Source organism: Thermobia domestica, chromosome 17 (assembly GCF_964235325.1).
Source record: "Thermobia domestica chromosome 17, izTheDome1.hap1.1, whole genome shotgun sequence".
NCBI classification, from domain to species: Eukaryota; Metazoa; Arthropoda; class Insecta; order Zygentoma; family Lepismatidae; genus Thermobia; species Thermobia domestica.
The window spans coordinates 48,259,051-48,284,201 of record NC_137470.1 but is presented as its reverse complement, the minus strand read 5'-3'; the positions used below and the strand labels follow the sequence as shown (position 1 = coordinate 48,284,201).

The 25,151-nt window shown below is 34.9% G+C and overlaps 1 protein-coding gene across 1 annotated transcript; it reads left to right on the top strand.

The window, feature by feature from the left end:
* Nucleotides 1-1,525: 1,525 nt before the first annotated feature.
* LOC145674012 (uncharacterized) lies at nucleotides 1,526-1,957 on the top strand. The gene has a single exon (XM_081743838.1). It carries the CDS (start codon nucleotides 1,526-1,528, stop codon nucleotides 1,955-1,957), a length of 432 nt encoding a protein of 143 aa, XP_081599964.1.
* Nucleotides 1,958-25,151: the final 23,194 nt, after the last annotated feature.

Genomic DNA, 25,151 nt, shown 5'->3' with positions numbered 1-25,151 from the left:
AGTACGGGGTGTTCAATCTCAACCACGGTCTAATGTGAAAATAAATGAATTTGGGGAATCTACTGAATCAAGTATAGCTCATACGCCTAATAAAAGGTTAATGAATTTGATTTCGGTGTTAATTTACATGAAAGGAGAAGCCGTACCTTGTGTAATAGACACGGGTAGTAGTAACAATTTCATTAGTCAGCGCTATTATCAACATTTAAGTAGTATGTGTCGTATTAAAAGTGAGAATGTGAACTTACAAAGTACGGGTCTTGGAAATACTCAGATTCTCGTAAAACAGAAAGTTCGTATTTACTTCCGCATTGGACGTCAGCAGTTTTGTGAACTGTTTTATATCATCGAGTCGGACGACTTTGATATTCTTTTGGGTAACAGTTTTCATACAAAGTATAGTGCTGTTATTGACTTACCAAATAACTTATATAGAGTACAAAATCGAAGATTAAGCGTACCTATACAAGATACCTCCCAGTTGTCTGCAGAAACTGTGCGCTCTTCCCTTTATACTTCTACGGGAGAGGATCGTAGAAGGCAACCACCATGCAACCTAGGTTCGCTGGAAACATCTTATACTCCTAGTACTTCTGTGAGTTTTCAACAACAGCATGGATTACCGGAAGCTGCTGCATCCACGTCACATGGAGCTGTTCCAAAAGAGCCAGACCCAGAGTTGGAGTTTTGCTATGATCATTCAGTTCTTCATCCAGAGAGAATTACCGAGGAAAATTTACAAGGTAATTATAAGGTTTCGCCTGAACTTTTACAAATAGATCCTAGTTTACAGAAATATGTTGATAAAATTTTGGATAATTATCAAGATGTGATCTCTGATAAAATAGGTAGAGTCAAGAACTTTGTATACAAAATAGAAGTAACTGATAATACTCCTATTAGACAACCACCTTATCATCACCCTATCTTTAAACAAAAAGAATTAGAACAATATATTGAACAACTTGAGAAAGATGATATAGTAGAGAGGGTAGACTTTTCACCTTTTACTTCTCCATGCTTTCTAGTAAAAAAAAACTCCAATAATAGTAGACGTTTGGTCGTAGCGTATGGAGAAATGAACAAGCGTGTGATTTGTAATAACTTTCCGTCTCCTAACATGGAGAATGTTATATCAAGTATTTCTAATCACTCTATATTTAGTAAACTGGATCTACGATCCTCTTTCTTTCAGTTGACATTGACTAAAGACAGTCGTCCCTATACTGCCTTTGTCACAAAAAATAAAATTTATCAATTTATGGTTTGTACGATGGGTTTTCTAAATAGTCCATTTGTGTTAAGTAATTTAATGAATAAGTTACTTGATGGGTTTTACGGAAAGAATTTGAAAATATTCTATGATGATATTCTCTTGTTTAGCTCTAATGTCGAAGAACATAAGCAATTGTTAGAGGATGTTCTCTTTCGTTTAAGAAAATGGGGTATAACCATTTCCCCTAAGAAAACATTTTTGTTTTAACAATCTACAAAGTACTTAGGGTTTTGTTTTGAAAAGGGAACTATGTGCATTGACTCTGACAGAATTAAGGCAATTCAGGATATTCCGAAGCCTAAAAATCGTAAGGGAGTGAATAAAATATGCTCATTATTTTCATTTTACTCTAAATTTGTAAGAAATTATTCGGAATTGATAGCTCCTCTACAGGAATTACGATCTCCTAAACGAGTATTTAAGTGGACTAAAGATCATGATTTTGCACTTCAAAGATTGAAGGATGAATTTTGTACTCATGCAATTTTGAAAGTTCCTGATATGAACTCAAGCTTTATTGTCCATTCGGATAGTAGTTTGCGTCATTATTCAGGAGTTTTGAGTCAATATGATGAACATGGTAATTTGAGACCTGTTGCTATGTTCTCTAAAGCAATTCCCCCTACAGATTGGAGTAAAAATGTCTATGAGTTGGAACTTAAAGCCCTCACTCTTTTTTAGAACGATTTGAATATTATCTATTCAATCCATTTGTTGTATACAGCGATAGTAAAAGCCTCTCTTGGCTTCTTACAAACCATAAAAGACAACGACGGTATGGAACTCTTCTGGAGAAACTTGCTCGATTTAGGTTTAGAATAGTCCATATCCGCACTAAGGTCAATTGTATAGCTGATTTTCTCAGCCGTGTTGGCAATCATTTGGAATTTTATACAAAAGACGCTGATACTGTTGAAGTCATCAAATATCATGGTAAAAGTGTAAATGCGTCTTTTGTAAATTTTTAGAAGTATCCTGATTTCAGTATATCCTTGAAAGAACATCAAAGGAAAGACCCAGAGCTGCAAGAGATTATAGCCAAGCTTGAAAGTAAGCAGGAGGTAAGAGGTTATAAATTACAAAATAACATCTTGCTAAAACGAACGAAAGGTAAATCTGGTCATGGTTTTAGAGCTGTCGTACCTTCTTCTTTAATTAACAACATTCTAGAGTATGCTTATAATTCTTTAGTACCGGGAGGTCATATGGGAATTAAGAAAACGGTACAAAAGGTTGCTTCTCGCTTTACATGGTCAACAATATATTCAGATATAAAGAACTATGTGAATATTTGTGAAATATGTCAGAAATGTAAAGATAAAGCTAAGAAACCTATGGGAAATTACTATACTAGAAATGTTAAACATCCGAATTACATTTGGCACATTGACGTAGCTTGGCGTCTTGCCAATAGTTTAGGATATGAGTTTATTTTGATTGTTACAGATTCTTTCAGTAGATTTGTGTTTTTAGAACCTTTGAGACAATTAAATTCTAAGACTATTTGTAATAAATTATTAGATCTTTGTCTGAGATACGGATTTCCAGATTCTGTCCTGCACGACGGCGAATCATATTTTGTATCAGAGTACTTTTCTCAATTTTTGTACTCTTACGGTATTCAGGATTTAAAATTATCCCCTTATAACCCGTCGCCGAATAAGGCGGAAAGTACCATATGGTCGGTGAAGAATTTAATTCGTGCATACGTTGATAAGTCACAAAGAAAATGGGCCCAATTGTTAACTAAAATCGCGTTCACTATCAACATTAGCATGAATGAAATTACTGCTTATTCACCTAGTGAGATTTATGTGTGAAGGAAATTATATCATCCTCTTGACATTAAATGATTATTAGATCTAGAAATTTTGGACGATGACTTAAATAAAGATGAGAAATATGCCATTATCTGTAATAATATTCAAAATTTCTGGAAACGTAGTGAAAAATTATACTCTCAGAAACATATTCCTGTTAATATACATGTAGGAGATCTGGTCTTAGTTAAAAGAATGTTAAAATTGTCAGTGGAAAAACACTTTAACCCAAAAATTTCTCCTTCTTGGGATGGTCCTTTTGAGGTGTTGAGTAAACCTACACAGAACACAGTGTGGTTAAGAAGTGTAGAGAATCCTAATATTAGGTTGAAACGTCATGTATCCTTTTTTTAAAATCTTTAACGTTCCTCCTAATGCTCATGGTAATAATAATAATAATTAAGGTACTTTATATATATATTTATATTGCTTGGTATTTGTAATATTTATTGTAATATATCTTGTTGTTGTGTTTGTTATATTTTGTCTTTTTTTCCTGCAGGAAAATCTTCATTATTGTTAAGGGCTAGGAGTTGTGGTGGTAGAGCCCATCATCATCATCATCCGCGTTCGTCGCGTGATTGTCGATAATATGTAATGGAGTTGATAATCAAAGTTTGTAAGAGGATCAACCATATATTAATGATCTTGAAGGAAATTTGGTAATGTACAAATTATTTTTATTGTTCTCCTCTTGGGTTAGTATAATAATATTATTTGCCCTCTTCGGGGGAGGGGAAAATTAATGTTTTGCGTTTACTCGAAAAATAAAAATATGTAAAATGTTTGTTAATAAAATCTCCGTTTTAAAATAGCAATAGCTTCGTGAGATACACGCAACTGGGTGACATTGGCAATGCCTTTGGTGGAAGTGCGCGAGCTTTGCGCTCTGTGTCGCTAGTTGTCGCTGCAGCCAGCTGCTTGCTGCTTAACCAGCGGACGGCGTATTTTCACTGAGGTACTGTCCAAGAGTGGAGTTCCAAAACACGATAATGGGAATTGTGAAATTGAGGTATTGATGTTTGAAGTTACGAAGACAGGATCTAGTGGATTTTTGCTGTAATTAGACTGAAGCAGAAATCTAACCACTAAATTGCTCAGGAAGGAAAACAGGTTTGGAGACAGAAAAAAAAAGAATGAAAACGAATGAAACAGTTTCTGGTATGTATGGTAATTAGTCTTATTTGCATTAGTAACTTCCATTTCACTTTCCTTATTGTCCTGTTTGAAAAAAAAAGAAAATAAAATAAAGGAAAGAAACCTTGAATTTGGTCAACTTACGTAACCATTAAATGCCTTGGTTAAGCTATATGAATAAAACCCCTTTTGGATGTTTGTTTTAACTATAAATTAAAGTTTCAGTAGCTAACCCTGGTCATTATTATTGGGTAGAGAATTTCCTATATCATTTAAAGTTTCGATAAGAAGTGCTTTATTGCGTTTAAAGTGGGGATTTTATATCAAAAGATTCTAGTGTGAAACAAACCTTGGGAAAAAAAGTTAATATGTGTTACTTTTCTCGTTGGAGGTTGTATTTGAGATTTGATTTAGTCCACTGCAAGTCTTCCTTTATTACTTCTTGTTCATGTTATTTGATACTAAATTTCACAAAATGAAGTTTGTTAATTGTTATTTGAAATTAGGATTTGCAGTAATTTGAAACTGATACGAACCTATTCTACCCTTCTATGGTAATTATCGCGCTCACTCGATGTGTGGACGCTAATTGTCAGTGCTAGTTGTTTTATTTTCAGGAATTATTTTGCAGTAAAGTAATTTAATGCTATTTATATTCCTAGTGGGTAAAACAGGTAGAACTGGGAATTGGCGGATACATGGAACTATATATGTGTATGTCATTACGCAACAGGCTTCGAGAACCACATGACCTCATTTTTTCGGGCGGTGTTTCGATCGAAACAATTGACAAAACAGACAGCTGACACCTACCCTCCTGGGCTCCGCGGTCGTTTCCGAGAAAAGAGATTGATGGGCAGAGAGATGCAGATGACTGAAATTGGCAACGTTTTTAACGGTCATTCACCTACCTCTCCTCTATAAGGATAAATGTGACAATATAGTAATAAGCCTATACCAGATTCAGTTGGTAAGTGCTACTCTGCAACAGGCTCGCAACCAGAGGGATGCTAGGGAGGGCCTGGCACTCCCTAAATTTTTCATGTCCCCTCCAGACCTCAATACAAAATGCACAATTTAAATATTTGTAAGAGAATTTTTAATGACTTGGAACTTCCTAACATATTCATGGACCCCAAAGCTCTGTGGCTGGTTTCGAGCCTGCTCTTCAAGTGGTGTATCAACGGAAAGACGTTAGAAGGGTGTAGTCGAAACGTTTTTAGAAATGAAGAGATCGATCTAAGTAAATATTATATATTTTTAGACTGAGCCTAATGTTATGCAGGAACGTATTTGGCGCTAGCTTAATTTTTGTAAAGTATATTTTTATTCACATAAATTCATTGAGCGGAACAGGGCTCATATCGAGTCACTTCTTTAACTAAAATTTACTGTTTTTTTCAAGTTGGTCACTAAAAGTTACTATTTTTCAAATTTGTCACTGAAAGTTACTTTTTTGATAGGTAAAGTGACTTTTTCGTGTGATTTGTGTTTTGCATTGGCAATTGTCTAAGAAAATATTAAAAACAATGGAAAAAGGCAGAAACTTGTTACTCATTATTCATTTGAAAGCTTCAGTACTTGCTGCCACATGTGAAACAGTCAGCTTTATTCTCACTTCAGCTTTTATTCTTTCTAAAGCACAGTGGACGGTTGGTGGATGCTTAAGCTCTCAAGGTGGGGTTGAGAACCCTTCTGTGTCTATTCTTTCTTCTATCATAATAGTCTTTTTGTTTCCTCTCGTAAAAGCTAATGCTCCGTTCAACGTTGTGTGTGTGTGTTTGTGTGGTTCATCATGCTCGTCTTGTGTTGTGCTTCTTGTATGTTCTTCTTAAGAGTAGGTCATGAACTTGAATATTTCACGTTTTTGAAAACTCTTAATGCGAAGTTAAATATGTCTGGGATGAAGAAATTCGGAAATAGGCGAGAACTGGTTCCACTTACTCAGAAGCTTTTTACATCTGCTAAGTCTGCTTACCGTAAATACAAAGCATACTGGTACTTTGAAACCCTAAGAAAGGAGGAAGCTCAAAAAGAAGTAAAGAAGAATCAAAAGAACAAACAAAGAGAGGTGATGGAGAAACTGACAAAGGAAAAAAGTGGGCATGATGAGATTTTGGTCACTCTTTCGTGTGCCTTTGGCCATTTTCGGTTACTTTTCAACTATTTATAAGAGATCAGACCACTATGAGCCCTGGGATTATTAAAATTAGGGTATATTAAAGAAGACAAAACAGAAAGATACAAAATATTTGTAAATTGTAAAACTGGATTTCTGGAAAACAACTAAACCAATGAATAATTTTCTTATGAAAGATATTCCGAGCGAAAAAAAAAACTTAGCCAGAAAGGGGCAGGAACGGAGATTAAGAGGTCAACTAATATTCCAACAATTAACGTTAACAACAGGGTTAGAATATTAAAGTAATGAAATTGGAACTATGTACAGTATTAATTACTAAACGAATGTGATTTCAGCATGGGACGAGGGATTTTTTTCCCCAATTAATGTTTTGAAAAAAAAAAGTCATCCACTAAAACTTGCTGGGGTGAATAAATTGAAATAATAGCAGAATTTTGCAAAATAATTACAATAATTCGTATGTAATCAACTCACATGTAATTACTGGGTAATGTAGTGGAGGTTAATTCCTAATACAGTGAAACCTCTCTTAACGAGCACCTCTCAATAGTGGACATCTTCGTAAGAGGACAAACTTTCTTATTCTTCCATGCCATACATATGTGTGGTGTGGTGTTATGAGAGAGAACCCTTCCTTTTAGGGACACCTCTCATTTACGGATCGGTTCCACGGATGTTCGTTTTGAGAGGTTTTACTGTATTACTTAGTTTAATAATAATAATAAATGCTCAAATGTGTGAACTTACTTTATTGAACCTACTACTGCGAAGAGCTGATATTATTATTATTATTATTATTATTATTATTATTAGTAGTAGTAGTAGTAGTAGTAGTAGTATTTCAATAGTTGCGGAAAAATATACTGTTTTCTTGCTTGAGTTTCTTGAAAAATTATATCACTGTTCTGAGAGCACCCCCCCCTTTTATTTTGAACACCCCCCAAGTAAAAATTTCTGGCGTACTTACTGATTTTCATACCAGGAGCAAAATGGTAGCTGTACTTAGATGTTTGAACGAAAAGTCTTCCAAGTGACGTGGCACTATAAGGCGGGGTTTCCTCCCATTGTTGTATATAACATCGTACGTCATTTGCTGGATGTTCATGAATTTCAAGAAACGTACTGTCGTGCTTGACAATTTCCATAGATTTCAAAAGGACCATCTTCTTTGCTTGGAGTCCTTTAAAAAGGGAAAGAATGCAAATAAATGCGTTTATAAAGCTATAGCAACGTTTTTTTTTTTTTTTTTAATTCAGGCTTCACAAAGGCATTTCAACACAAACGAACGAAAGAGACGGTTTTAGAGCGATAAACCTTGAAAACCTAGTTCCTGTTTTTTTTTTTTTTTCGCATGAATGGAACACTGTATTACATCAAAAACTGCTCTTGACAAGGAAAATGAAATAAAATCATTCAGCTTTACGTCCTACGTTATGGTAGCTAGGCTAAAGGAGACGGTGATGATGATAATTGAATGAAATCGTGGAATGAATAAAGTGAGAGGAAATGGAAGAACCCCTACAAAACCCACGAACATGGTGTTTGTCCACTACAAAGCCCACTTTGTGCGAGCTGGGATCGAACCAAGGACCCCACGCACCAGAGTTGAACGCTCTACCACTGAGCCACTGTGCCACCTTTAGGGAAGGAGGGGGGGGAAAGGGATAATTTGGATTGAATATCAAATAAAGTAGACGAACGAGACGTGTGTATCTGAATGTATAAGCTAGCTGGGCAAGAGGTTTTTATTAATATGGATTATTATTTTTTGTAACGATTTCTAAGCAGCAAATAGTACATATAAACAGAGCTGACGAAAAATATCAGTAAAATAAAACCGTTGAATGCTCCGCTTATTTCAAAGGAAACAGAAGAATACTTCTCATTTAAATCAATGGACTCAAGAAGAAAAATGGTGGAGGTATTCAAGACCCTTAATAATTTGTTCTTTGTCATTGATCCTTCGTTGAGGAATTACTGATATCGACTATGTATGTTGTCCTTTAATGCCAAAATCTTTAACGGAAGGTTAATTATTAATATTAATATTAAAATTAATATTGATGCTATACTACTTGTAGCAGTTCTCGTAACAGCGCATGGATTTTCGTTACAAGCTGTGCTGGTCACAATTTTATGCAACGGATTTGTCAATCGTCGGTCTACGCTGCAAGTTGATTTCGTACTTGAGATGACTTGTGAGGTCTGGCACGTTATTTCGTTTCATATGGCTCAGATACAAGATTATTTTAGTCAGAATTTAAATTTTTTCTCTCCTGATTTTAACTGCAAATATTTGCCATAGGCAAATTCTCTTGTTCATTCTGTATAGTTTTTCGCACAATGATACCGTCATGTACGTTGTGGTTTGGAACAACTTTTAGTCTCTTATTCCGCCTCTTTTCCTTTTCTTTTCCCAGCTATTCCACAACGGACACGGTCCATACCCATGCCAGCATCTTTGTCATGCTGGGCTGGGAACGCAGTTGACTCGGATGCAGGCAACGTAAAAGAGATTATACTGAACTGTGTATGATTAAATCATGCATTAGATTTAAAACAAATGATAAAACTAAAATTTAAATAATGAATGTATAGTATCACTCAATAAACACACATATTACAAGCACATTAACCAAGAAAATAAATGAGTTAACAATCTTTTTATTATTATATCGACGAAGTAGGTGGCTTGACATACGAACTAAACAACTCACGTCATTATTCGGCTAGCCAATAGTGCTGTTCCATCACTGTCCTGGGGTTGAGTCCCGAATGTTGCTTTCGTAATGAGTGCTCCAAGCTGGCGCCACAACTGTAATTCCTAGTCCATGACGTTGTAGACGACGCCTTATAACACAAGTCAACTTATCGTAAAGATTACTAAAATACGAACTATCCTTTTTCAACACATACAAAAATCCATCAATTCTGTTTTCACATTCGGCGTATTAAAAGAAAACGTTTCTATGCATATAAATATATAATAACGCTATGATTGTAGGCAGCATGAACGCTGCTTTCGGTAAAGTTCGACGAGCACAGGAGCAAACAGCGACGTGGAGGTAGCCCTCACAAGGGTGCCGAAGCACTGAAGCTCAGTTCAGTTGGCTATTGCATATGAGTACTTGGGGCTGGATTTCCCCGCTTATGACGTATAGTGTTGAGTTCAAGCTCTTTGGCTTAACAGATGCGAATGCTTCGAATTAACCAATCAGAAATGAACGATGACAACATGTAGGTGCGATTGCAAGTTTCCCGTTTTCTGGACTCAAGAGAGCAATCACAAAGGGAGTCGCTGTGTCCAAATCATATGTCTATATATAGCCATGAAATCGGACTGAGGCTCACCAACACAAACGAAGAAGCATACCAAAGCGATGAGAGAGGAGTTTCTAGAATGTTTGGAAATATACGAGGTTTGGTTAATAAAGTTCGAAATCTATGAATTTTTTTTTTCTGATTCTCCCCAAAGGTGATAAAACATGCTGGGGGTCGGGGATAACAATTTTAGATTGGCAACGTGGTATGCCGATAATCTCAATCTAGAAACCAAGTTTTTCGTGCTGTCAAAGAAAACCGGTACGGGATAAGGCCCTCTTTCAATATTTTTTTTCTGAACACTTCAGGCCCTATACAGAGTTGGTTTGATGTATGATTAGCGTCATATTAAAAGCCTGACTGCTGAAGGAAACATACATTAGTCGAACTCTTTAGTATGACACCAATTACGCGTCAAAAGGACTTTGCAAGAAGCATTTCATGTTTAAACTTTATTTTTTCTTTTTTATATTTGCAATTGTTTTTCTTCTTTATAGTGTAAAATGAAATACGTAACACTTAAGCGAAGAAGCATGGACAACATTCCATATCAGTCTCTCCAAAATTTGCGTATCACAATTAAACACAAACAAATCGAAAATCAATAATAACTGCAATGCTGACAACCACAAACTTAAATTTTGCGTTACGTTGCTACATACCAATAGAGAATGAGGCGGTAAGTGTATGCGTGGAGTACTGATAACCAAAATTTAAGCAGAGATATACAAAAAGTTTGCAACAGTTGTCATGACGTATTGATAGACCGGAAGTTTCCCAGTGTGTACATTTTAACTGCAATGTACAAAAGTGATGGAATCGAATGTTTCCCCACAAGATGACTAGTGATGGGCAGGGGGAATATTCCGGGTGAGAAGGAATTTACAAAATGGGAATATTCCCGGGTTTTTACCTGGCCCGGGAAGGAATTTATTTCCATTTCTTTACTTTCTCTTCCAAATTATAAGAACTGTATGAGTAATTGCATTATTTTAATATATTATGATTTACTTCGAGGTTTTAGGGAATTTGGAGGTTAAAAAAATAAAATTATTTGACTGTACTCTATATAACTAATAATATGAGTTTTTAAGTTCCGTTTCCATTTGCACTAAAAGGTAGGATAATTGTTTAGTATTGGGGGCCCAAAACTAGCAAAAAGTAGGACGATTCACGGAACAAATGAGTTAATAGTTGTGCTCAAGTAGTCAAGAAAGTATTGAACACAATGTTTTTTTAGGGCAGTAGGAGATTTGTACAAACCGTAAAGGTAAGTGGAAGTGATTTATGTGAGGAAAGAACGTGAACTGTTGGTAACGAAGACAGAAAACAACGTGCCCTGCGGGGCTCTAACCCGCCTTCACTCGCTAACGCTTGCTCGACAATGCTGTCTGAATTTAATGTTGGTAACGTAATTTATCGTATGAAACCATAAAACAACCGCATCGGAATAGAATGTCGCAAAAAGTAGGTGCAAAAACTGGCCCCTCAAAGCTAAACAATAGCCAAAAGTATCAAAGTACTAATTTACAGATGATGAAAAGGAACAATTTTGTAATGTAATGTAGAATGACGTAGAAATAGAGACGAAGTACTATTAATAACCCTAAACCACCGTTAGTAATAAACATCGGTCTGTCTCCTGCCTCTGGCTCAAATTTCTGAAGAGGTACTCGGACTTCTCTTACATGTGAATTAACGCATGAAGTTTCGAGAAATGGGCGGGAAGAAAGGTCGTGTGTGGTAACATTACATGCAAAATTATAAAGATAAAAAGTATCTTGCAAATATTTTGAATATACATATTTATGCGCAAATGTTGACAAAATGGTGGGACATGTGTCTTCTAGCAGTTACCCAACCTAATTTGTTTATACCAATTAAAAATTTAATGTGTTTGTAACATCACTAGTAGAGTCAAGTTTAGAAAATCCACTTACATGTAAATTTAACCTTTTTAGCTTTTTAAAAGGATGTGGACTTACTATACCATTTTTTAAACATATTTACTTTCATAGAACATATTGTAAATAAATATCCGTTTATGCGTACTCTCTAAATATATAAAATATATATTAATAAAATAACATAAAATCGTTCAGAATATACATTTTAAAGACTCCTCTGAGGACAACAGTAATAATATAGTGTGATATAAAAATGAATTTAACTTTGAAATCATGATATAATAAGAGAATGCAATTTTATTTCCAATTGTACATAAAATTCCAGAAATTCCCATTTTTGGGAATCTTCCCGGGAATCTCCCCAGGGAATATTCCCGAAAAATAATCTTCCCTGGAATTTACCCATTACTAAAGATGACAATGAAAAAGACTGTAATAACACATTGTACCCCAATATGGTGCATGTATGTTTGTGTGTTTACATGTTTCCCCAATAGTATAGCGTTTTTTTGCGGAAGTCGCATGACGTACTTCCACTCCCCGGTAAGAATTTCCTGAACGTGTTAGTACACCGGATACATGGTTTAACAAACGTGATCTTTAATCAATATATCTCTTAATTTTTGGTCATTTCACGGCAGTTTCAGGTATACGTAGCTCATTTGTTTCTCTTTCCGCAGCTTGCAAAAGGTACGAAAACGCGATTCACCCGAAAGCAGTAATGAAGTGAGGGCCCCCGCAATTTTCACACTGCCAACCATATATATATATATATATATATATATATATATATATATATATATGTGTGTGTGTGTGTGTGTGTGTGTGTGTTACATTTTCTTTATATTTTAATGAATTCATTTTAACTATGTCCAATATTACAATTAGTGATACAACGAATTTGTGAAAATTTGCATATGAATTTCAGATTTTTCAAAAACAAATTTGAAGAAAAATTTAGGGATTGTGTTTAAGATTCATGGAATAGATTTAATCATCTTCAGACAGCGTTAAGAACCCAGAAAGTGTCTTTTGAGAATTCTGAAGCAAATATAATAATCAGATAAGATTCATTTTAAATCTATGAATTTAAAGTATTAAGAGTGTATATCACTATTCAGAATATACGTTTAAGAATACTTGGACAAATTTCAGAATCACAAGTTTAATTCTGAATTTTAAAGTGAATTCGAGAATTCAGAAGATACGTTTTAGAATTCTGGGGAAAATTTGAAAATTCAGGAAACTCATTTTGCAACCCTTGGGTAAACGTTAAGCAAATTTTAGAATTTAGATTGTACGTTTCAGATTATGAAAAAAATCCAAGATCTGAGACCACATTTTTGAGAATCCCACAGAAACCTCCAGGGCACAGAAAAATAGGTTCAGAATTATCATACAAATTTTAAAAGATAATTAAATGTCATCTTTAATTTAACATCACATGGTTATACCATCTGGGCTAAAAGATAAAGTGAATATTCGGGAGTAAATGGAAATTCTCTGAGAAAACCCACGTGCATAATTTCCCAAATCTCTAATAATCTGGGATCGAACCAGAAACACTTCGCACAAGATATGAGCACTCTACCTTTGATCTGTGATAGACCACTTGAAAGAAAATTAAGGTCTTATGGAACGAGAATAAAAATTCTGAAGTAATGTGAAGAAATTGCTGAACACGTATGAAGACGCCAATTGAAATTGGTAATCTAAACAATAGGTTTCAAAATGCTTACAGAAATTTAAGAATTCAAAATTTTCATTTGAAAATCCATAGAGAGATGGGGAATCTACATAGTATGTTTTGGAACAAGTTAGGAAACGTAGGGGAGAATGTAAGAGAATATTGAAGAATGGAACATTTATAAGAAAATATAAGGCGAATATATGGGAATATTAGAAAAGGGAATATTTTCATGAGAGTCAAGGGGCTACATTTAACTATCAAGAGCAGTGGTTAAAAGGCTTGAAAACTTGGGAGGTGCTTTCGACAATTGAAAGGAAGAAATTGAGAATCTACAAAGTGCGTTGAATGTAAGCATTCTCACTTGGGTGTTCATTATAACTAAAGAATATTTTTAGCGTTATGTTGTTTTATATCCATTTAAGCATACTCTACAAATATGACAACTTATGTATTTATTTATTGTTGGAAGGTTGTGTGGGTGGAATTATACCAAACATAGATGCAAGTTATTTCTTACCTCACTCTGAATATAATACATGACAAAGAACCAAAATATCTTCGATTAAAGAATGGAATCTTATAATAATTGACGATTGATGACCAAAGATTCTTGAACACAATTGTACATGAAAAAATTCACTAAAGGTTACAAGGATACTTTCTTTTTCGGATAGGTTTTTGTCTCACGTTTACGGTTACCAGTAAAATGTATCCTTACATTCTAGTTTAGGTTTTGATGCGAAAGTAATAAAATCATGTCTGAAGATAATTCTATAATGATAATAACATTAACGTTTAACTTTGCAAATACAAATATAACTCCTCAAGATGCAGTAATTAATCTCGTGAACAACGCCTCGTTTACAATTCTATACACGTAACAAGTTGTTTTTTAGTTTATATCTAGCTTCTCTTCACAAGTTGCTTGATTAAATGAACCCAGTGAACTGAATCATCTAATTGAATAATTTTATCTAAATTAACTTAGGAATTCGGAGCAGAAAAATAATATTAGCCTAACTTTTGCTTAGACCAGTCATTCTGATCATTTTGTAAATTCCAATGCTCGGGTCTGTCCAACAGAGTAACCTTATGTTTTTTCTGGTCACAATACAGCTCTGAAACAATACAACTAAAAAATCATTTCAAGATTACTATAGTTTTGATATTAACTATGTCCAAAATTTGGAGTTTTTATTTTACTAGAGTTGTTAAACTTCTTTTTGAACGATTTGTAAGTAAATACTTCCTTATGGTATACTTTCAACTCTGGATTATAATAATGACATTAGGAATCCCAACAAATATATATATAAAATGTAGTAATCGAAATTGAAAAACTGCTAAAACAAATTGATAAAATTTCCTAATTTACGAGACACCTAGGTTATCAATTGTTCAGCCCTTCTTGTTTTAAAAACTAGCGTATGATTACAATACAGTTTCAACAGATGTCAATATTTTTACTTTTGAACGAAACTTGAGAATATTGTAAATTGAAAAGGGAACGTTCTTAATGTTTTGTATTTGTTACTCTTTTGTTTTTGATTTTTCTTATGTTGTTCAGTTTCAGCCAAATGGTATTGTGCTGTATGAAACTTAGTGAATAAATAAATAACTATTGTAGTCAATCATTATCATTTAAAACACGATATTAGGAACTTTATACAATTTATTTGCTTTCATGAATTGTATATACATATATAGAAACAAAATAACGTGTATTCACGTAGCATTTTGCAACTAACATTCCACTTAAATCAATACTGCAAATGCATTCAGATTAAATACTTTATGTATATAGTGTGGCTGTTAAGGGAATAACTTGTGTATATATTTACTTCAGTTCATAAACCATTCCTATATAAGTCTCAAATTTTGGCTTCTGAGTCGCCAAAGACGAAAGAGAAACACTACATCCTAGAATTTATATCGCGACAACATCAATGTTGCCTCCACTCGTATATAGCGTAATGGAATACTATAGTATATGACGAGGACACAAAGCTTTCTCTCTCTTTTTTTTTTTGTGGCCCTTATTCATCTCTCTGTTGCTGTAACTTTGCTATCAATTTATCTAGCAGAGATGGAAGATGAAAGGTTCCACTTTACGACTACTGGTCCTTTTTATTCCATTACAGAATCACGCTAACAATCTATTTAGCAAAGAGATGACATTTTTTTATGTAGCACTCCCTATGACCACTATCAAAGAAACAATCAATGTCATAAAATAAAAGAAAATCATGTTTATCAATGACACTAGCATAGATGCATGAATATCTAGACTTGAAATGCTCATACGAGGCATAAAATTTTGCTCATTTTTCATTATTGCGTAAACGAAAATTTATGTTGCGCATTTCTCTACAAACCATGCACCAACGATTGACACCATTTTTAACCAATTTCGACAAGGTGAGAGTAGGGGGCGGGCTGTGTAAATGGACGTGATATGCACTCTGTGTACGTAAGGCTTGAACAGAAGAGAGACTTGTATCTTGCCTTAAACTACATATTGAATGATGAATCTAAATTGATAATTTGTGAAATAGTAATAGGTTAGTGACCGAAATTTTCTTTTACATTAGTTGCATTGTGCCATTTGATAATGAAAATGAAGTTGTATAAGTACTGCCGAACATCTTCACGCATAATGTGAAGGAAAATTTGTTGGTATAGGGTTCTGTTGGGTTAACCCTTAATTTAAAATAGCAGGAGTTTTTAAATATTTAACTTAACACTTTATCAATTTCCGTTTAAAAAATCATTTCCTTTTAATCAGCAAGTCGTAAGGCAGTTAAATAAATTCTGTGAATAAATACAATTTCATGTTTTAGCAAAGGCCACCATTAGGCATTTTAAGAAATGTTTAATAAAATATATTGCTTTGGCATTTAGTCTTTACTATTTCTTTAGAAAAAAGTAACAAAATATAAGTTATCGTAATATTGTTGGCTTCAATTAAGATATAGTCAAAAGTTTTAAGCACTTCTGGAAAAAGCCAATATATATATAAGCAAAAGAATAGTTTTCAGATATAGAAAATATTTGTCTCTATGGGGAAAATCGTTTAAGGGCGTTGGCACTCTACTCAGAATTACTAAAGAACACAATTTATCGAAATGATCTGAGTATATAACATTATAACAATATATTTAATAGTAGTAATGATTAATTTTATGTTGATATAATCAATATGCGCTTATATAATTAATTAATAATTAATTAAAATTTGTTCCAATTTAGTGCAATAATTAATAAAAATTTCGTTCCGAAACTTGAATATGTTATTCCCTGATTATTATTGATTAGAATGAAATGGTATTAAATTTCTCTTGAAGCTTGATTTGTTTTTAATTACCTTAAGAACTAGATATTGGAATGAAAAAATGCAACTAAACTTCACACCACAGCGCAAATCCGTTTTTTGATTACTTATATTTGTCGAAAGAGGCCAGCGATCTTCAACATTTATATATCGTTCTAAACACTGAAATGTCTTCTTCCTCTCGATATTATACTTCATCATGTATTACCAACGTACTTTATGTATTTCGGGAATAAATGCGCAAAGTGTTAACATTTTAAAAGGAACATCTGTACGCTAGCGCCACTCGCATTTTCGACGGGATGTTCTACAACTACAAGGTCCTACTATCACCTATTTCGCAGTGTAGCTAACGAGTTGAAGGTGTTACCAATCAGGCGTGAGCTGATATACTGCAAATACATAATGGCTCGTAAACGACCTTTATCAAAAACCAGAAAACGAAATAAGCGCTCAAAATCTGCTCGAGCCGCCGCTAAACGTCGCAAAACTGAAATTGTTGTTTCTGTTGATGATTCTTCTCCATGTTATCAAGAACAAGGAATCGCTGAAGATTTAAGACAGCATGATGAAAAATAAGATTATATATATATATATAAGCTTCGTGTTACTGGAATGTGTTAGTAGATAACTCTTTACATTCGTTTTACTTATTATTTAATGTATATTTACATTATTTTTGTCTCTGGTTTTTAATTATGTTTTGTTTTCGTTGTTTAGCATCTGTTCTCAGTACCTACCAGTTTCTATATACAATCTGTAATATATTGACTCACTATTTAGACTGGGACGGAATATTGTATTACATTTAATACTCTCTCACTGCGAACCAAATAAGGGTACCAGTGTACTATAAGTTATTTCAATAAATTAGAGTGCTAAGAACAGTGGCTCGCAAGGATACCCGTGAACCGTAAGCCATACCAGGGAGGTCTATCTTCGAAATCTTGGTTTACGTAGGTATAATATTTGTCAATTAGGATCGGACAGTAAGCAAGATATAAGTAATGTTGACGATTAAATAATAATATTCACATGTGAGAATCATTTTCGTTCTGAAATATTCCATGGTACGTATAAAATTTGTGCGTGTCATTTTGTTTGATCTTTAGCACAATATAATAATAATTTAATGTTAATGGACTAGAGATTATGTGGAATTAATTATGAAGATGATACATATCATGACAAAGAGCGATGTATACGAATATGATGTTGATTAAAGAGAATAAGTACGATTATAATTACATGCCACTTGGTCCTCAAACATATTTGTCAAATAAAATATTTACTTTTGCAAAACTGAGATAGACAGCTTCAGAACTGCGTAAACTGACGAGCGACTAGTTATATAATGCAGTATAACTATATGGATATTGTTCATGGGTGGACAACTTCACACTATCCCTCCTCTCCCTAATTTATTTCTAGTAGAAAAGAATTCTTTCGAAAATAATAATTTTAGCAACTAACCTAAACTAACGATTTGAGGAGAAAAATCTCAAAATCGGACCTGTAAGTGTGAAGTTGTCCCGCCCCTTATTACATTAGTTTGAGTAATAATAATAATAATAATAATAAGTCATCTATCAGTAATGAGTACATCCTGGGCAAGCAGATGAACCAAGAATTTCTCTGCTTTGCACATCACGTGACTGACTAGCTTCGGGTTAGAATTCCAAGAATTGAGAAGCAAGCAAGCAAACGAGGGAATCTGATAAGACCTTTTTTTTCATTTGTGCTGCACAGAGGGTTTTCACATTGGAATTGGCATGTCATTTCTACTCTCCCTCCTGCCGGACTGGTTTTCCTCATTCTTGTTCCGCCAAAATTGTTTCTAAGTATTGACTCAGCCGCGGGTCGCTTTCTTTTTCAAGGCATGGTAAAAATGCCAGAGTCACTACGAGAAGTAGTGCATTTCATATATTGTAGCTACAAATGAGTGTATTCTCCATGTTAGCATGCGTCTCTACCCTCTTATCTGGTTTATAGTTTTAGTCGTCTTGATCCACCATTTTTTTTTCAACGTCGACCAAGTGTTCACATCGGGAATCATATTCGCAAGCCCCCGCATCGTAGGCTATGACTTGAACGATTTTTTTTCTAAAATTTATTTACATGTTGTACTATAGCAAGCAATTTATGCAGCTATTTAATTCACTTGGGTACTTTCTAGCGGAAAAAAGTTGTGTAGAAACCAAGGATGTAGCTAGGGGGAGCACGGGGTACAAATCTTGACTTGCCTTCCAAATATGCTATTTATACTACTAGTTTAGTATATATGCCCCCCACCCAAATCAGAACTCTGGCTACGTTCCTGGTAGAAACTAAAAAAAATGTAATTGCTGAGCATTTTGAACGTCCGAAAACGTGATTCGCAAAAAAAAAAAAAAAAAAAAAATGACGCGCAATTACCAGCTCTGATGATAATTGCATCACAAAAGTGGTATGATAGAAGAAAAAATTCATTTCTCAGTGAGATCCGACTTTTCCAACTTCTGAAATGTGGAATTTGCTATTTATTTTTTATAGGAGTATTTTTTTCATTTGCTCAGAATTTTCTGGGAGGGGTGTGTATGAACCCATAGACCCCCGTTCATCTGCACGTCTCTATGTATATCACGTAGCTATCATTGTATCACAATGATGCCTCTATGCTATGCATAAGAAATTGAAGTTCTTTAGAACGGCTGTGTCCGTCCGTCTGTCTATCTGTCTGTCTGTCAACAGGTATCACAGCAAAAAAGGTAAGAGCTATCGACAAGCGGTCGTTCCAGCATCCTAAGAATAGATTCCATCTCCTTCAGAAACCTCCTACTTACCAGAAGTGGTAGAAATCGGCAATTTGCGGTTTTAACTCATAACTCATAAAACGGTACCGTAACAGCTATCGACAAACGGTTTTCGGAAATTGATTCAGGGTCTCAAGGAAGCAAACCACTTCCACTTCTGCATTTCTACTAGAACCGAAAGTGGTACATATTCACTATTACTTCCGGTTTCAGTTTATTGTCATACAATTAAAGCGGTAAAATCTATCGACAAGTGGTTTTCGGGAATCGATTCAGCATCCCATGAACAGATTCCATCTCCTTCAACAACCTTCTACTTAAACCGGAAGTGGTCGTTTTTTACCACTTCCTGTTTCAATAGTAATAGTCATAACCCAGAAACGATAATAGCTAGCGTCAAACGGTTCTCAGAAATCGATTCAAGGTGTGAAGGAAACAAAACACTTCGACTTCTGTATTTCCACTAAAACTAGAAGTGGTAGAAATTCACTACTACTTCCGGTTTCAATATTGATTTTCATTGACAAAACTGTAAGAGTTATCGACAAGCAGTTTTCAGAAATCGATTCAGCATCCTAAGAATATGTCCTATCTCCTTCACCAATCTTAAGTTAAACCGGAAGCTATACAAATCGGCCACTTCCGGTTTCAACAGTATTTGTCATAACTCAAAAACGGTAAGAGGTATCGACAAGAGGTTTCTGAGAATCGATTCATCGTTCCAAGAATAGGTACAATCTAATTCAACAATCTTCTATTTAAACCGGAAGTGGTAGAAATCAACTACTTTCGGTCTCTACTATTTCCAGTTTTACTATGTAATTTGTATAGTTTGGAAGTCTACCGTAGTTCCACACTGTGGAACGATACTCACTTGTTTCTTCTTTGATTCTGAAACTTTCATATTTGAGACTGAGCGTGGAAATGTGACACGAAATGGCGTCCCAAGCGGCTATCGAATTGTTAACTTGGAACATTTTCTTCAATGGGCATTAACACCATAGAAGAATATGCACTGGCGGTAAATTGGCCTTTATAAAAGAACGGCGACTAGGACTTGTTAGTTATTTGTACTTCAAATGTCGAGCATGCAACCGGGAAGTTAGCCATTCTACTGAGAAATTGGACTCAAAAACGAAAGTGTCAACTGTTAATACGTCACCAGTTTGGGCCACGGTATCTATCGGAAGTGGTTACTCTCACCTAGAAGAATTCCTCAACATTTTAGATATTCCATTCATAAGCAAGACTATGTTCACTAACATTGAAGGGAAACTTGAATCCGTAAATATAGTTTTTTTGTTGTTGTTGTTGTTCTATATTTATCCAGACACATGCACACAAACCAATCAGACACCATCATATTGTGCGTGTGCGTTTAAAATTAGATGTATTGTATATGTTAACCTATGGCGAGTGACAAAATCTACTATCTCATTTTGATAAAGTATCTGTAAATAACATGAGTTCATGTGGTTAAAATAAATAATGTACTACAAGTGTCACTAGTGTGAGAAAATTCGTAGTATTTTGACGAAAACAGGAAAAAGATCTTCAATGTTGATGAAGGGATTAATGATTTGGGGAAAACCAAATTGTAGCCTAACGTTCATTCGCTACTATACTGAAAGTGATGAATAAATCTTAGTTTTTCCTTTCCGCCCGAGTCGAGAGGCAAGTTTAGTTCTCTGCTCCGCTGAAGTTGTTCCAATCAGGTGACAAATAAACAGCGGTACAACCCAAACCTTCTCTCATCTCTCTCCCTCTTTCTTTTTTTTCTTTCTTTTCATTCTGCGAATTCCTGGAAAGGGTAGTTGTCACTTGTCAGCTTACCATTTCCGCAAAATAACGTAGTACAGATGTCAGTTTGTGATCTTTGGGAAAGATTATAGAAAAAATATTGGAATCAATCTAGGACAAATTTGCCCTTTGAAAGCGAGGTCAAAACCCTTTCAGAAATAATTGAAAGATAATTACATGAATAATTTTTGAGGGAAATATGATCAAGTGAAATGGTATGTGGATAAAATTCCTAGGCCCTTTTTTTTAAAAAAACACTTTCGTTCTTTGTTGCCTGTCCACATGGCCACTTCTATACTATCTAGATCTATAACTTTTTTTTAAAATTTTTCACTCACATATGTCTGGTGACAATACAATATTTTATAAATTACCGTATACTCATGTGTAATATCTGCATCTCCCTTTTTCTGGAAGTGCAGAAGGAAGAAAATATAGATCTATGTAATGTTCACACTTTGCATTTCCTAATTTTAGTTTTTTTCTAATAAATAAATTTCGCAAGGCGCCTGAACGCTGTGGGATTCTACCTATGTATCATGTGCATAAGTACACCCGTATAAGATCAAATTCGTGTGAAATATCTTGTGCAAACTTTCATTGTGAGTTCGAACAGAAAAGAACCAAGTTTGATAAAGCTGGGTAACGGCTAATGCAACATTTTATGTTCTTGTAACTAAATGATGTTGGCTTATTTTAAAATTGAGCATGATTTAGTAGTACATTTATTTTGCATTATATAAATTTGTTAAATTACGTAATACCTGTGAAAACCTTGTTGACCAGGCCCGCAACCAGCCACTGAAGTTTGGGGGACATAAATATGCTAGGGGGGCAATCGTAACAATTCTAGGTCTCTGTATCAATATCATACGGATGCATTGTGGTTTGAGGGGCTAAAAAAATTTAGGAAGGAACCAGGCCTCCTAACCCTCGCCGTAGTTGCGGGCCTGTTGACGACTATGTAAGTAGATTCCTCAATACTTTATTTCGCAAAATAAACATTACTTTATTTCGCAAAAAAATATTCTTCACTACGTTATATAAAATTTGGATAACTGGACGGGTCAGTGTGCGAATAGAATATTTTTCCCAGGGCAGATGAATTTCACTTATATACGCACCCAGCCATCACACACGTAAGAGAGGGGAAAAGTTATCCCTGTCTGGGATGAAAATTTTCTCTTGCAGGGGGATAAAGATTTCTCAGAGGAGAAATCCCTGGCATCCCCTCGTGAATTAGCACACTAGGACGGGCCTCCCCCAAGTTATAAGGAAATCGACGCAAAAGGCTGTAAGATGACATTTTTCATGCCTTTTCTTTCCATATGACATATTTTCGACTCGAGACGACAGTGTAAGTCTCGATCAGGGACGGATCCAGGACAGATTCCTGAGGGATAGGCCAGCGGTGAGTTGTAACACTGCTACTTAGGGTTACTTTAGTGTTATTATGTACAGACTTGAACTTTTGCAGCGCTGGTGCTTGTGCCATTGGGGGTGGCGAGCGACCCTTACCTCAGGTTTCCCCCGACATTTTGAACTTCGTTACTCGGCTGAGTAGTGTTTTCTTGTTTTCTCAAAATCAGCTAAACGGAACGTTTTCCTTCTTTAAAAAGTAGTATTACTGTTTTATTACAAACAGTAATAGTTTTTAAAACTATATTGAGGAATAAGAGCTCAAGATTTAAAATTATCGCACTTTTCCGTACGGTAATCGGGTTTGGATGTACATCTGCGGACAGCCAAATTACTGTACAATTTCCATCTCTAAATCAAACAAAATCTGTTTTTAAATACTTTAGTATTTTATTTCGTAACAGAAGAAAAGACTTGATGGGTTGAAAATATATAAATATTGGGAACAGAAGGAAGAAGTTAAAGGGTTACTTACAAAAATAAAAATAACGTAAGTGTATTAGCGCGATATTGCGCTCATTGGTACGCGTTTTCGTGCACAGAGAAATATTAATAATAATAATAATAATAATAATAATAATAATAATAATAATAATAATAATAATAATAATAATAATAATAATAATAATAAAACGTATTCTTTTGCGTTCCCTTCAGAAGCACGAACAGTTCGTAGTTGTGGCATTTAATTTTGTTTGAAGTTGTTAAACAAATTGATTAAATAGCATGAAATTCTACTTCTCTCTTTAATTGTCTCGGGATTTAAATTTTGGTTAGAATATTAAAAGAAATGTTTATCTATATCTTTTAGAAGAGTTTTAATTTGTTTTATTGTCTTTTTGAAAAAAAAAAAAAAAAAACAGAGAGAGAGAGTGTGTGTGTGTGCGTGTTTGTGAAGTGAATAAATAATGCTAAAGCAAACTTGCGTTATACCTGAGAGTGCTAGAATTGGTTCCGTTATGAGAAGGGGACTTTGAAGACTTTGGGGCAAAAAACTGTCACGTCCAAAAAGTGAAAGTGTAAAGGAGATAGCTTCACAAGTGATTCTCGTCGTCCGATTTTCTTGAAACTTAGCACATATATAGTGGACCGAAAATAAATCGGCGCGTAGTGTTTTATTTTCTTTTCTTTCAGAAAATAGGTTAAGGGTCAAAGGGTCGCTTTTCAAAAAAGGGTCACCTTGACTACAAGGACAACATTCTAAGACACGAAACTCTGCCGATGCAAAGATTACTTCAAAGTAGTAAATACGGGTTTAGGCGTGTTTGCGAGAAAAGAGTTTTAGGGGGTAATGGCTCCTAATTAGGGGGGAAATAGATTTCGGTGGAATTGCTTGAAATGCCACTGTGTTGTAGATATTGTAATCCTGAGGAAAGTCTCAATGGGCACAACAACCAGTCAGTGACCATTTGGCCACTGCAGAGCCACTTTAAAAAAAAAAAAAAAAAAGAGCAGAAGGTAACGGTATTCTGGATTTCGGTGTAATTGCTTAAAACCGTGATATGTTGTAGATATTGTGACCCCGAGAAAGCGTCTGAATGGGCAAAACCATCAACTACTGACCATTCGACCACTACGAGGCCACTTATTTGAAAGCAGTCAAGTATAACGATGTTCTGGATTTCTGTAAGAATGAGTAAATTTGTGATATATTTTAGATTTTATCATCGTGAGAGAAAGTCTTAATGGATACAGCCATCAATTGTTGACCGTGTGGCCACTACAGTTCCAGATTTTTGAAAACAAACCGGAAATAACGATATTTTTGATTTAGGTGTAAATGAAAGAAACTGTGATACGTTGTAGATGTCAAGATCCTGATAAAAATTGTCTAGAGCTTTCCAGGGTTTTCCTTTCTCCCTCAAGGTGAACATCAGCACGTTTTCTATGCTTAAATGATGTTAGCCGCTACTCTCCCCATCCCTTTTCGGGGTTGCGGTATAGGACTTTTCATGGCTTCATAGAATTATACCAAAATTCCAGAATATCCTTACCTTCTGCTGTTTTAAGAAATGTGGTCCCGTAGTTGCCAAATGGTTAGTCATTGGTGGTTGTGTCCATTGAGACTTTTTTCTCAGGTTCACAATATCTAAAATATATCACAGTTTCAACCAATTTCAATGAAATCCAGAATGCCTTCCTTCTGCTGCTGTCAAAAAACGTGGCCCTTATGTGGTCAAACGGTCAGTGATGGGTGGTTGTGCCCATTATGGCTTTTTTCTCAGGATCCAATAATAAAAACATATTATAGCTTCAAGCAATTCCACCGAAATTCAGGATACAGTTACCTTCTACTATTTTCAAAAAGGTGCCTTCGTAGTGGTCAAACGATCAGCAACATATAACAGTTTCAAGCAATTACGCCGAAATCCAGAATACCGTTACCTTCTCATTTAAAACCTTTACAGACGAATGGAGGGAGAATTAGGATATTTTAGTTCCCCCTCCCCCTCAGCATTTGTGTGAGATAGACTCTCCTTCCAAAGGAGCTACAAGCATAAAAGGTGGCACGAAT

Excerpts from the sequence above, each read along its gene's own strand:
- LOC145674012 (XM_081743838.1), top strand. The coding sequence starts at position 1,526 with ATGTGCATTGACTCTGACAGAATTAAGGCAATTCAGGATATTCCGAAG.